Genomic DNA, 14,547 nt, shown 5'->3' on the forward strand with positions numbered 1-14,547 from the left:
AAAGATCGAAGTCAGGAGAGGCTTCCCGAGTTGGTCTCTCTAACACTTGAAGTTAGACCCGAGGTTAATTTCTCTAGGTCTAAGTTCTCGATTTTCTCTCCTTTTACCTAAAGTTGAGGTTATGTTTTTATACATGACCTTAAAGATATGAAATATTCTAGAAATATTTCGTAGGGAAGGTAGTTCATAACCGACTCGAGTTGCCCCTAGACTCTCGGGAATATTCCTATGAATATTCTGCAAAAGAGGCGATTCGTAATCGACCCAAGTTGTCTCTAGACTCCCGAGAATATTCATATGAATATTTTGTAAGGGAAGCAGTTTGTAATCGACCCGAGCTGGCCCTTGGACTCTCAAGTATATTCTTATGAATATTTCATAAGGGAGATAGTTAATAATCGACCCGCTGCCCCTTAGACTTCTATCCACATAGGCAATCGAGTGTCAAGTCATCTAGATCTTTTTCCCCATGGGCCTTACATGACGCGTGCATTGTTGGTTGATTATATATTCCCAATCGAGAAAGAAAAAAAAATACTTTTATTCATAAACAACTATGGGCATGTGCTTTAGAGATCTCCGGATGCGATAGTTAGAAGAGGTAAAATGATTAATATTAATGGTACGAGAAGAAATAGAGAAAGATCTAAAAGAGACTTGTGACTTTGTCATTGTTATTATAATGTTTAACAAGCATTTCATGGCCAAGAAGGATTTTTAAGCGTATATGCAAGTAAGCAAGACTTAGTCAGCGAATGCAAATTATACATCATAGGATTGTAAGCATCCACAAGATTTCATATTTATGCATTGCTCTATGTGACACACACAGTCTTCATCTCAATTCGCATGTTCTTCTGCCATCAAAGTTTGGAACTGGGCAGGCCTACAAAGATAAACTAGCAGTTTAGGAAGAAGCCTACGAATCAGAGGGCAGCAGATAACAAATCCAACTAAAACTCACTCAAATACCAAGTTGTTTCGCGTTGACAATGCTTGGACATGCGGTAGGAGCTGGAGAGTTCTCATCCAAGAATGGTTCAACCCGGTTCGGATCACCCCAAATTGGGTATCCTTTTATCTTTCCCTACTCACATGCAAGCAAGAGGAAAAAAAACAGTCTCTTCAGTTACATTTTTTATTATAAGCATGTGGATCGATAAGTTATTTGATCAATTATGAAGGAAGAAAATACATTTTAGGTGTACTGAACTTGCAACAACATTTATTTGATCAAATAAGAAGAAAGAATATATATATTTTAGGTGTATTGAACTTACAAGAACATTTAAAGCAGCAAGTGTTGCCATTCCTTCACGCGTCCACTGAACCGATGATGAAAAGGTTGGATTAGTAGCTAAGACCAAGTTGAGAACAAAGAAAACTGCAATGTATATGTTAATTCTGTCTCTTTGTGTTCTCACCTTGGAGGCAGAGGCAATATGTGGCACAACAACAGCATTCTTCTGTTCAGCAAGTCCAGGTTTCATGAAAGGTTCATCCTGTTGAGAACACATTACTGATCAGTACATTGTGTCATTGTTCTCCAGTGAATTTTAAACATGAAAGCAGTTAGGATCTGTTTTCTCCTCTCTTTTTTCCATCAAAAAATTAGGAATATCATTACCTCGAAAACATCGAGCCCAACTCGGAACATTGGATTTGCCTTCAGATGTTCAACCAAAGCAGCTTCATCAATCACTGGTCCTCTGCTTGCATTCACAAGGATTGCTTCCTGTAATAGACCATTAATTTTAAGAAAATTAAAGACCTGAACTGTGATGTTTCTGTTCATTATATTGATAGAAGAAAGAGCAGGAAGATTCACCTTCTTCATAATGGCCAGACTCTCTTTGTTTACAAGATGATATGTAGTCTTATCCAAAACCGGATGAAGACTTATCTGTAAATTGCATATAGTTAATTAATTCAGCTTATTCCAGTAGTAGAGCTAATTTTCTTAAAATTGTGAACAATACAAACTACAGCTTGAACATGTTTCTAATACAGAAATATATCTAACCACATCAGCTTCTCTGAGAACTTCCTCCATGGATGCAGCTCTTTTCCATGTAACAGGTTGTTCACCATTTGCCTCCAAGAACTGTCCATATGCTGAACAGGAGATAACAAAGAACGATGAATGCTTAACTACAAGTTCAACTCATGGGGATGTTATCAAAGAAAGAGGTGCCGATGATAACATGCCTGTGACGAACTTCTCTAGCCGTGTGGCTTGATACAGATCGTAGTATATCAGGTTCATCTTGAAGCCCTCAATCTGTCATTGCCATGTTATATGCTTTTCAAATCAAAACACTTTATGCATATTTTCATTGTTGATGCAATTCAAAACTTCATAATGTAATACTGCACTTTATAATTGATCTTTTCCTTCTGGTACTGTGGCTTTTTATTGAATAGCCTTTAATTTTGCTTTCTAAACAAATCTTGTCCTTGCCTCTGTGTGTGTGTGTGTGTAGGATATCATTTGTTTCATTACTTAATAGCACAGAATCAAGTGAAATTTACAGAGAAGCAAAATGGGATTAGTACCATCATCCTGGCATATGCAGAACCAATACGGCCAGCTCCGATTACTCCCACTGTCTGCCCCTTCAGCAAGTTTCCGACGAACCTGTTGGGAGCCATTTGATCAAAAAAAGATATATTTTTCATCTGTGGATAACAGAGTTCATTATAACTGCTGAAAAATTAAGAAGAATGACCAAGATCATACAAGTGGGGAAGCCATCCGTCGTACAAGCCCGCCCTCATGAACTGATCTGCTTCCACTATTCTTCTGGCAGCTGCCAGTGAAAGTGAAGCAGCTAATTCAGCCGTTGTTTCTGTAAGAACACCCTGCGTACACCATATCAATCCCACATGACAGTGAACACAAAGCAAAAGAAAATCTAAAGGATATTATGGTGATTAATATTTAAACGACCAAGTTCTTTGTTACTCCAATCGTGCCTCCAGTATAACCTTTTCTACTAACCAGATCAGAAACAACATGGCCAAGAAGACAAAGACTGTGAAGTCTGTCCATATGAAACTTACTGGGGTGTTCCCGACGGCAATACCGTACTTGTTAGCAGCATTGATATCGACATTATTGTACCCGACTGCCATGTTGCTGAACGCAGATCCTCCAGCTCTCTTCAGCGCCGAGAACAGCACCTCTCCCCAGTCCTCTGTTAACTGCGGCACAGAGACAGCAGAGCTAACCAAACCACAGAAAGCAGCACAAATATTTCTCCACACGCACACATACATACAACAAGCAACTATCTACTTGCCTGTCCAATTACTCCGTCGCATCGGTTGCCGATGAGTGCGAGAATGTCCTCCACGGGCAGTATAGTTTTCTTCTCAGTGCATATCTACAAGCACAGAGGACAACAGCGAGCTCTGTATCAAGATCAGAACAAGAATCGAGACCTGGGAGGAGGAGGAGGAGGAGGGTTTACCTCGACGCGGCAGTCTTGGTCTGTCAAGAGGCGAATCCAACGAGTTCCGGGCATGGATTTGGTGCTGACAACTCTGTACTTGCCACTGGGATTCCAGACTTCGATCGATATCGGCTTCGCCATCTTCGGTTGAGACTTGAGAAGTGGGGAGAGTGGAACTGCTACTGTATTTTGTTTGGCTTCTTAATTATATAGCTCGGTAAGGGGAGGTCTTGAGAATTTGCGATCGATCTCTTATCTTCTTATTTTACAAGCTCATCGAGTAATGTTGCTTGGTTCATATCGATTCATGGCCGGATGAACTGATAAGAGGAGGGAGAGAAAGGGCAAACTGCGGGTCCCTCGATGGAAGAAGCTTCGTTCCACTGTTATTTGCACCGCTCGTTCCACGAAGCAAGGCGAGATAAGGGAGCGATGTACCCAAAGTGCCCATGCAAACTCTGGCCAAACGGAATCAGATGGAACCAGGTCTGTCGATCAACGATCTGACGGTAGCAAAGACCCTTGCACGATGGTGATGTCACGATTCTGTTCGTAGCCAGTCCGTCGGAAAAAAGGTGCAAGCTTTGGTGAATGCCCTCACCTTCTTCTCATGTGGGGGGATCGAACATTAAACTGCATACAGTCAATCTTAAAAGCTTATCTGAATACCACATGACCTGATAATTTGATTCACTGAGTGGGGCAACAACGATGATTTGCCAAGAAAATTAAAGGGAAGGCACATACCAGTCGGTCTTCACCAGCAATAGCAGATTCCATGAACCGATAGTATGTACCAACCAGGCAACTATTTTATATACTAACAAGTGAAACAACTTTTAATCCTCAAAAGATCGGAGTTTAAACAAAATCTTCAAATGGTAACAAAGAACGAGTACTGTTAAGAATACTATGTTTCTTGTTTAATGAAAGAGAATAAACAAATCAAGAAATAAATATCTAGTTGAAGAAGTTTAGAGTGACCATGACCAATTCCATCCTCAGAACCCAAAAAAGAGAATAGTTTAGACCCCTCTTCAAGAAGAAAGAAAAGGTTGGTAGCCAAAAAATAACTGACCAACAGCTCAGAAATGCACTATAGAACCTCATAATTCTAAATTCAATCTGTACTTCCCATTTTTGCTTCTTTTCTTTTCTTTTCTTTCTTTTAGATTTTTCTGTTGTTTTTTGTTGTTTTGATTTCCTCTTCAAACTGACACAAAAAAAAAAAAAAGTCCAAGTTCTGTTGCAGAAACATAACCCTCATCAGACAACCAATAATGCTTATCCATTTGTGAAGAGTAAACTTCAAAACGTGTCACTCCTGCCTAAACTTCTTCCAGAATTGGTCGGATGTGAATCTGCTAGTCCAGTGGCTCGTCTATTGGCATCATTTCGATTTACTGCCATTTGTAACTGATTCCTCAAGTTCCCAGATGCCGATCTACTAAGAACTACCTCACTATAATTTGGTACTCCCGTGTTACCCCGAAGAGAGTTCCCCTCTAGGTCAACAGTTCGCAGGCGCGCTGACAAATTATCAGAGTTCAATGTTCCTGTAGACTGACCGGAAGGCAGAATCCAATTCATCCAGTCATTACGCTTTCTTATTTTCTCACCCTGCAATAACCATGTGCCAAAAAAGGATGAGATATAATAGTTGCATCTGCATAAGTCCATGGTGTGTGTCAAAGAGAGTGTAAATCTTCATTAGGCTTGTAAAAAGCAAGAAATGTACAGAATGCAGGCACAGGATGATGTCATGTTTACCAAGTTCATAACTCTCATTCTAGCAGGTTCTACTTTTCTGAAGAAGTGGCTTGAAAGGACAAAATCGGAAAGGTGATTTAAAGATGGTCACAGTGAGCAAGCCCATCATTTATTTGTCTTTCAAAAAGCATTACAAAAGCTGATGGCAAGAAAAATGAAATTTATGTGAGGTACCTGCACTTCCACTTCAGTTGACAACCGCACTGTATCCAATATATACTCTGTGCTGTTTGTTAATTGCCTGACCTGTAAACAATTGGAAAAGCAATTTCCCATGCTAAGAAAAGAATATCCTAAAAGTTTAATGAGATTAAAAGATTCGAGAAGCCAAAACCCGAAAGATCAAAAGAACCAAAACATAAAGGACATACACAATGCATGAGGCTCCCCCCAATGCTGGATCTGGGGAGGGTTAATATTTGCAACCTTACTTTTAAATATTTAAAGAGGCCATATTTCTGTGACTCGAACCTTGATCTCCCTGGGTCACAAAGGAGTAACTTTACCATTGTACTAAGGCCCACCCTCGAAAGAACCAAAACATCCAGAAAATATATATATATATAATTAAGATATAAAAACTAATACCATAAGCATATCAGTTATTTAGGCATTCGTAACATATTATGTCCCTTCTATGATTGTTTTAAGGACCCACCAAATAACATATTAGCAATTTTTAGCTACAAGAGGAAGTTGACAATATTTAGATATATAAAGTAGAGGTTTCAGACATAATTCTTCATAATAAAGCTTAAGTCAGAAAAAACATATGGTCTATGATTCACAGATCATAAAACAGTAGTTTCATGCAAAAACTAGCAAACAAAACAATTCATGACAGACTATTAAATCAAAATTTATTAAAATGACAAAAGACTACCAAGATAATTTCATTAGGATCAAGGGAACCAACATGAGAGCATTTCAAACCATACATAGGAGAATGACTATTTATCAATTAGAGCCACTGTGGACCATAAAAGTTGTGCCTAGCAGATGATACACCGATCACATTGACCAACTGGATTACAAAAATGACTTAGTGATGATTAACCATAAAAGTTGTGCCTAGTACATGATTTGTAGATCACATTGACCAACTGGATCACAAAAATGACTAAATTATCAACAAAGGAAAAACAAAAAAAATGGCACAAATAATTGATTCAGTCTAGTGCACAAGGCTTCCAGCAATCCAGGATATAAAGAGGGTCAATTTATATAAAAGAAGAAATCATAATAAACACCATCTAATGTATGTCAGGGAGAAAAAATAACCATGGTGTATGCCTTTCACATTGTAAGAATCAGGTACATCTTCCAAATAAAGTTACAACTCTGAACAATAACCCAACTTCATAAGCACTTCCGTGACAGAAACCAATATATATAATGGCTTGTTATCTGATCTAATAAGAGCATCATAGACAAGGACTGCTTGAATAATTTTCAAAGTAACTCCCCAGGGAAACCTTGGTAGAAGTATGCTTGATCTTAAGTTCATATGAGTATTAATCAGTAGTTGTTTTGAGTGATAACTTGAGCCATTCACTTAAAATACAAAGACCAGATCCAGTTGTTGCATGAATTGTGGTTTACTCAGAAACAAAAAGGGTACCAATATTAAAATAGCCGTGATGCCAGAATTAAATATTTGCATCAGCAATTATGTTTTCAACAGCAGAACAGTATTATCAAAACCAGTTGTGTCACCCAAAAAAGACCCACACTGGAGGTAGGCTATGATTCAGGTTTGTATATCAGTGGGTAATCTTTCTTTGTCAAGGCTTCACCCACATAATTTTCAGACTTTGTCAAGTGGTAATAGTGCAGACCTAGTACTATGTATGTAAGGCCAATCACTCCAGTAAAATATATGACTACATGTACATGGTGCAAGAGATGTACACATGGAACAATGGGTGGATCTAGAAAATAATTATGGTCTATGTGTTACACATTGATGAGACTGATGAGATATTGAAATGCCTCAAGTAGTTCCATTTCAGAATTGCAATACAGTTATCATGGTATGTATACAAGGCAAGATGGGCTTACTAATAACCTGCACTTGAATATCCTGGACCATGCAAGTATTGATCCATTGCACCATATTTTTTGGAATATAATAACTTCAAACATCAAATCTCATTCAAATTCCAACAGAAATAAACAAAAAATATTTAGAGTGGCAAAAAAACATATTTATCAGACCTGGATTGGACAATGATCTGCTCCAAATTCAATCCGATCGACCGATCATACTACTAAAATTCATGGAAAATTAGGGCAAGCTCCACCTAAAGAGAGGACGAATGAAAAGGGAGAAAGAGTGACTAGAGAAAAGAAAGGAACAAAGGCCAGTCAGAGAGGGAGAGAGAGAGGATCATTGAAGAGAGACACCAGGAGCAAAGGTAAAGAGAGAGGGAGAGAGGGTAGTTGACGATATAAAATGAGTGGGGGAGAAGGGCTCTGGATAGAGGGAGAAACAATGTTGTCCCTTAGAGAAAGGGAATGAATGATCGGAAAGAAAGAGGGTGGTTGGAGAGTCAGTAACTGAAGATACTTTTTCTTTATCCTCAAAATAATTAAGAAATCAAAATCAAGGTTCGTCGTATCCCCAATACAATATGGGCAATAAGTACCGGTCCACCCAACGATGGGCACGCATCAAGTGGGAGTGTATAAGGTGAAACAATAGAAACTCAACCTTTACCAAGAGATATAGGTCATAACGGTCAAATTCGTATGAATATGTTTTGTCAAATCATGCGGGTTGAATAGTCAATTTGACCGTTGGACCCCTGGTTTAGCCTCTTTCCCCTCTTTTAAAACCCTCTCCCTCCCCTCTTTCACTCCACATACTATTTCTCCCTGATGCAGGAGCAATTTAGTTTATATATTATTTGAATAAATTTTATTAGTTAGAGACATTTTGCATGTCATAAGTTGTCAGATGGAAACATCTACTTAAGGCAAAGAAAAAGAAAGCAAATGCAGAAAAGATGAAAGAAATCAAACTTGTTTTTGATTAAAGATTATGAATCTTAATTGAAGATTCATCTTTGTAAAGATGAAAATCTATCAATCAAGAACATCAAGAGAGAAAAATTATTTCTCATACCTTCCTCAAATGAAAGAGGATATCAAATATTTAATTTGATGCAATTGTAATTTTTTTATTCTTTTATTTTCCTTTTTATTCTTGTACTAGAGCCTATAAAAAAGGGCAAGACCATTGCAATGCAAATCAATCAAACATGAATCAGTGAATTGAGTTCTTTCCCACCTTGTGTGTATGTGGTGTAAGACCACATTTGTTTTCCGATGGAATGATTCCATCGTCCACATATGAGACGTGTAGAGGTGCGAGACCTTCATCTTAGAAGTTCGCATATTGAGCCAGAGCAAATCTGGTAGTTATCTTTTTTTTAGTATCTTCCATTTATTATCTCTTTTTTCTCTCTTTTTATGATTCTATCATAAAAAAAAAATTGTTGCTTCTCATCCTACATCATTCCCTCTCTTCCTCACTCATTCAAATTACTCCTCAACAATCCAAAAACATTAAATTTGCTATCTCATTCTAAAAACCTATAATTACTGACCATTTATGACTCATTTGCAATTTATTTTTATTGAAATTGAATTGCAATTGCATTAAATTAGGATTATATATGTTTTTTTAATAATTTTTCAGCCATTTTCGGCCATTTTTTCCCAATTTCCTGAAAACTGGTACATACCCGTCCAAGCTAGGACGAACACTGCTAGTCAGAATGAGACAGTGATCCTTAACTAAAACATCCTCAATATAAAATAAAGTGATACCTAGTGTAGAGGGTATCTAGTCATTGCTAATCAAATTACGAAAACCAGGATGGTTTTGTTCAACTCAATCAATTCCTATGAAGCAACAAAAAACCAACCAGGTCAGCTTGAAACTGGTTTTAAGCGAAGCTGATCCGATTAGAGGTCTGTTTCCTGATTTTGCTGGCCTGGCCAGGCCAGTACTAATAACTATGGGGCAAGGTTCTGATAAGTACAAGACAAAGTATAAAAATATATAACAAGATCGCAACAAAGGAAATCAAAAAAATATTCCATGCATTATTGAATGTTCACAGGTCTCATCCATGACTAAAAGATTTAGAAATATCCACATTTACATCCAAACAGGGTCAGAGATACTCTATCCATGTTCATAAAAACTCTAATGTTGCAATAAGGAGCTTAAAGCTTGACAATGAACTGCTCTGAGAATATAGAGCCAAACTATAATCAAAGGTTAACGCAATGCCAAAGATGTTGTAAAATGACTTATTGGCCAATGGTACAATCACTTAAACAAGAAATAAGTCTTAAAGTTAAACATGTACTTTATCTAATGATTTCATAGAATAAGTGTACTTACATTGCATTGGAAAAATAAAAAGAATATAAATACCATATAAAGGAAACCAAAGATTATGATAAACTTACTTAGGCTATAGGAAGATATTAAATTATTAAAGAAATTGAAGGAGAGATTAAACAAAGGGATAAGCCAAGAATGACAAGTTGATAGGCCATGTAAATCATTTTACTTGAATATTTCTCTGATATATTGATCACTTGATGATCCAAGAGTGGTGTTGCTCTAGTGAAGGTTTCTCTTTTCACGTTTTAGGTTCTTTTAGGACAAATTTAGCTAGGTCAACTATTAACAAGTGTGTATGATTGTAGTAGAATTATAATATAAAAATGTGCCATGACTTGAATATATATTTGAACATGTAATTGAACTTATCTTTACTATGAAAGTTCCATTGAGGCCTGCTTATAAATTGTATTCAAGTATACTGGAAGAAGATTTTGAGTCATAAATATTATTATGATTGTTCATTTTTTTTATTACTTGTGTTTGTAAAAGTACTCTAGGCAATGACATCAAAACTGTCGAGACTCCAAACAAGTAATGGAATAAACTTTACATTCCATATTATCAACATTTCACAATAGCCTTCAAACCCTGTGGCCAATAGCAGGTTAATATATGCTTCATGCTATCCAAACTTATAGAGATAACACCATCAAGGATAATGTTCCTTGCAAAAAACATACTAGAACCTCATGATCACAGCTCCAGCAGAAAATCTAAACCAGAAAGTCCATATTGCACAAGTCCAATGATGATGAAAACAAATAGCCTTGAAAGAACTAACATGAACCCATATGGATCCCTAACGTAATTGTCACGTTAGCAACAATCTTCCATTCCATATTTCAGAAAAAAACAATTTGCATAAGTGTCAACATTTCAGTAGCTTAGTTGTGTTCCTCTATAAGAAGCAATCTGTCCAAAAAATGTTTTATAAAACAACTAAAGGAACTACATTATATAGTGAAAATACAATTTTGTTAAAACAATAACTGTTTTGTCAAATATGAGCATGAACAGTAAATGCCTGGATATACATACATACGTACATTATGGATTAAAAGTCAAATGCAGAGAATTTGGAATTTTGACATGCAGACAAAACATCCACTCTCTAGATCAAATAAGAAAGTACACATTGTTTATCCACACCAAAAAAATAATGCAACCAAGTTAATATATCAGCAGATGTCAGAAGAACATTTTGGATGAAGATAGGAAAAATAAAAACATGGTATTAATATTTGTCAAGTTGACTCACTCTATTAAATTGAGCAATCACGGATACTGGGACCCATCCCTGATCATCCATATTCTGCCGCAAATAAATATCTTTGCACAAATTGTCCGAGCTGAAAATTGTTTAAAAATAAAGAATACAGTAACCTAAACAAGCCTTCAATTATGTCAATATAACAATTTCGTGGTGAACCAGATAGTCACCTGAAATAATAATCTATCTGCTTCAATAAAGCAGCACGCTGCGGATCAATGGCAGGGATATACATTGCAGGGGGCACCACTGGATGAGGAACAAAAGGAACCCCAGGAGGTGGCTGAGTGGCAACATAAATGACAGGAGAAGACATATCTGCAGGCAAATCAAGAACACCATCATGACAAATGGAAGAACCATATCAGCAATATAAAGAAGGACCAACTGTTGAGAAAATAGAGCTTACCAGGGTACATCATGGGATTCCCAAAAGGTCGAACCTGTGGGAGCGGTCTGAGGTATGGGTTCACAACATGTGGTGGCCTAAAGTAAGGCCGGGCACCTCGCTGCTGCATGTTGAAGTCCCTCCCACCAGTATTCCTACGATATCCATCATAGCCACCACGCTCCTGATCACGGCGATTGCCATAATTGCTGTTATGAGACCCAGAACCACCACCATTGTTCCACCGCCTGTTGCCACCATAGCTTCTATGGTGGTCACCACCATTGTATGTCTGTGATCCCAATCCAAGTCCCCAGGAACCATGGTCCAAACTGGAAGCAGCTTGATCTTGAGTCGAGAGTTCTGGGGGTGCTTGGGGTGTCTGGATGGCCAGGTTAACCTGAGGCAGTGGTGCTGAAGTCGGTGGTGGTGAGGGCAATGCCGCTTCACGAACGGCAAGGGCACCATTTCCACTACCGCCACCTTGATTCATTGATTGATGGCGTTCAGATGCCACATGGTTTGGGGTTGAAGATGGATTCAAGTTAGGCTTCGGGGTCAAAGATGGATTCGAGTTAGGCTTTGGTGAAGCAGTTGAAATTGCAGGCTCCTAAATAATAGATAATCAGAACAGCATGCATAGATTTAGATCACTTCAATCTAAAAGTTCATGCAAATTTTGGTAACGAAGTTGATAGAACCATAATAATAAATAACCAGAACAGCATGCATAGATTCAGACCACTTCCATCTAAAACATAAGGGTTCTTGATCAAGATTTCGAAATTCTCACCGGGGGCACAGCGAGGGGTCCATCGGAAAGGGGTTTCGAAGCATCGGACGACGATGATCTGGTACCGGAAGCGGACTTGGCGGATTCAGAGAGGGCAGGCCAGGAGGCGGCGCCCCCCATCACGGCGGCGCCCGCCTCGATCTCCCCATTTATTGGCCGCTTCCACGCCGGCTTCTTCCCGCGGGCAGCTTCCGATGACGACGGAGCCACGTCCTCCGGCGGCGACTTCCGAGGTGACCGATCGGAGGGATCCGGAGAGGGGATTGTGGCAGCCTGCGGCTGAGGCGGAGGAGAGGAGGGGGGAGGTAGGGCGGCGGCCGCAGAAGTTTCAGACTCGCCGCGGACGACGTGGGACCAGGGTTGGCGAACGGTCCGTGCGGCGCGTGGGGAGGCGGAGGTTGACGAGGGATCAGCGTCAACGGAGGATGAGGACGATGCGGCGGCGGCGGCGGTGGCCATGGAAGGACAGGTGGAGAGGTGAGATGTTAGGGCTAGGGTTGCGATCAGGGGAGCTTTCGGCGATCGAAGGGGCGGGGAAGGCGAAGACGTAGAAGTGGACACTCAATGACTCATAGTTTCCTTCTCGAACGAGGGATCGCAAGATCCCAGCAGCAGCACGAAGGAGCGTGGGAGAGCAACAAGGACCTCCTTCACGCCGTCCTTGTTGCGCTCTCTCTCTCTCTCTCTCTCTCTCACTCAATTTTCTCTCTCACCTTCAAAACTATATAATAATGACAGTGACATAACAGAACCAAAATCATTTTTATTTTTACTTTTTTCGGCTATTTTACACATTAACCCTTACAAAGCCTTCATGCTTTTTGAAATAGCTTATTTATCGCTATTAATTATGGTGTAGAATATAGTCTCCCTAAATAATAGTTTCATTAACATCGTCTGAGAAACTTAGGTTAACCACATAATTACCAATAACAAGTTTGAATTAAATATATATTATTATCTTGAATAACCTTATTATCATAAAAAAGAAACTTTTTAAGTGCATTAATACATAATATCATTGTATTTATCTCAACTGTTACAAAGATTAACGTAAGTCTTGAGCTTACTTATCATATAAACTTATGAAAAGAAATAAATATAATGTATTCTTTTTGATATTTTTCTGTTTTTGTAATTGCTTATCATAAATGGATTAAATTCCCTAATCCCACATGAAATCTTTTTTTCACCAATTGACAATTATTTTTTTTTGTTTTTTCTAGAAAATGGCTAAACATTAGTTTTACAAAAGAAATATCATTTGGAGATGCTAAGCCTGCGTATGGGGAGTTATAAGTGGTATATTCATTGGATTAGTGGATAATTTGACACCATTAAACATGTAGGAATGCTGAATGTGTTCTCGCTAAACACCTACACAAAACAGAAATGGCACTTGAACTTGATTAGCTGAAACAAAGTTGGGAAGTCACTGATGATGAGACTAAATATTAATTCTTCCTATCGTTGTCATAAAAATAAAAAAATTACTTGTATGCATATATGTGAGAACTCAATGTTGATTTTAAGTTGGCTCTCCGACTTTGATCTAACTTTGAGAATATGTAATGATGTAATTAGATTATATGATCTTATCTAATTAAGTAAAATATATTATGAATATGATTAAATTCTGATTATAGTTATTGATTAATAAAAAAGTTTAGGATTTCTTAGGAGATTATTTTGACGAGAGAAAATCTCATAAATACTTATCTTATATCCTCTACTCTCATTTATAATAGACATAACCTCATAGAAACTATACACATAATAATTGGATATGTGGAGTTGTGAATTCGCGAAGACGAGTCCCTATTGTCCCAAAATATTATATATCTTCTCTCGAATCCCTATTGTCCCAAAATAAATCAGCAATCTTATGAAATATTATATATCTTCTCTCGAATCCCTATTGTCCCAAAATAAATCAGCAATCTTATGAAAGAAAAAAAAAAAAAAAAAAAGAGAAGACGAGTCTAGTTCTCTTTGTAGATCGATATAACTATAGCTTTCGGATCCAACAACAGTGCGTTCATAGATCAGATAAAAACTTTTTGACTGGCACCAAAGATACGCATCGTAAAGTTAGATATCTTATTATTTGATTTTAGATTTTAACATTAATTTTTTTTATAAAATAATAATATATTATGATTTTTATGCTTGCAATTAGTATCAAAGCGATGATTGTGAAATCAAATACTTTATATTTGTTTGCGTCTTTTGCTTACGAAAAGATATTAATTGATTTTTATTTACGATACATAAACGATTAATCTATATTGTCAATCTATTTTTCTATCTATGTCTAAATATTTATAATACTAATATTACCTTTGTTTAAGCTCTCTAATCTTGTTTGTAATCTCAATTACTTGGATTGAATTTTTCATATGTCTCAGCCACATCATTTCAAAACTCCTTTATTGTTAATAAAAA

The 14,547-nt window shown here is 37.6% G+C and overlaps 2 protein-coding genes across 4 annotated transcripts; both read right to left on the bottom strand.

The window, feature by feature from the left end:
• Positions 1-647: 647 nt before the first annotated feature.
• LOC135674248 (glycerate dehydrogenase-like) lies at positions 648-3,749 on the bottom strand. Of its 2 annotated transcripts, none has more exons than XM_065183908.1 (13): positions 3,474-3,749; positions 3,303-3,386; positions 3,064-3,204; positions 2,741-2,862; positions 2,557-2,638; positions 2,209-2,281; positions 2,024-2,115; positions 1,829-1,903; positions 1,628-1,735; positions 1,425-1,502; positions 1,281-1,325; positions 973-1,087; positions 648-886 (listed from the first exon to the last, which is right to left on the bottom strand). In XM_065183908.1, exons 1-13 carry the CDS (start codon positions 3,594-3,596, stop codon positions 864-866), a joined length of 1,161 nt encoding a protein of 386 aa, XP_065039980.1. In that variant the 5' UTR covers positions 3,597-3,749; the 3' UTR covers positions 648-863. The 2 variants fall into 2 exon arrangements, with proteins under 2 accessions (XP_065039980.1, XP_065039981.1); XM_065183909.1 differs by having other exon boundaries at positions 965-1,087; positions 3,474-3,748.
• A 527-nt stretch (positions 3,750-4,276) lies between these two features.
• On the bottom strand, positions 4,277-12,796 carry LOC135674247 (la-related protein 1B-like). Of its 2 annotated transcripts, none has more exons than XM_065183907.1 (6): positions 12,103-12,796; positions 11,331-11,859; positions 11,092-11,239; positions 10,910-11,000; positions 5,400-5,471; positions 4,277-5,075 (listed from the first exon to the last, which is right to left on the bottom strand). In XM_065183907.1, exons 1-6 carry the CDS (start codon positions 12,559-12,561, stop codon positions 4,764-4,766), a joined length of 1,611 nt encoding a protein of 536 aa, XP_065039979.1. In that variant the 5' UTR covers positions 12,562-12,796; the 3' UTR covers positions 4,277-4,763. The 2 variants fall into 2 exon arrangements, with proteins under 2 accessions (XP_065039979.1, XP_065039978.1); XM_065183906.1 differs by having other exon boundaries at positions 11,331-11,919.
• Between the last annotated feature and the right edge of the window lie 1,751 nt (positions 12,797-14,547).

This window comes from Musa acuminata, chromosome BXJ1-5 (assembly GCF_036884655.1).
Source record: "Musa acuminata AAA Group cultivar baxijiao chromosome BXJ1-5, Cavendish_Baxijiao_AAA, whole genome shotgun sequence".
Lineage (NCBI taxonomy): Eukaryota > Viridiplantae > Streptophyta > Magnoliopsida > Zingiberales > Musaceae > Musa > Musa acuminata.

Bases quoted from the DNA above. Each gene is read 5' to 3' on its own strand.
- LOC135674248 (XM_065183908.1), bottom strand. From the start codon at position 3,596: ATGGCGAAGCCGATATCGATCGAAGTCTGGAATCCCAGTGGCAAGTAC. The intron at 2,639-2,740 runs GTATGATCTTGG...GGCTCCCAACAG, and splicing joins GACGGATGGCTTCCCCACTT to GTTCGTCGGAAACTTGCTGA. The intron at 2,116-2,208 runs GCATGTTATCAT...TCTCCTGTTCAG, and splicing joins GCTAGAGAAGTTCGTCACAG to CATATGGACAGTTCTTGGAG.
- LOC135674247 (XM_065183906.1), bottom strand. From the start codon at position 12,561: ATGGCCACCGCCGCCGCCGCCGCATCGTCCTCATCCTCCGTTGACGCT. The intron at 11,920-12,102 runs GTGAGAATTTCG...TCTATTATTTAG, and splicing joins GACCCCTCGCTGTGCCCCCG to GAGCCTGCAATTTCAACTGC. The intron at 5,076-5,399 runs GTACCTCACATA...TGGTTATTGCAG, and splicing joins CAACTGAAGTGGAAGTGCAG to GGTGAGAAAATAAGAAAGCG.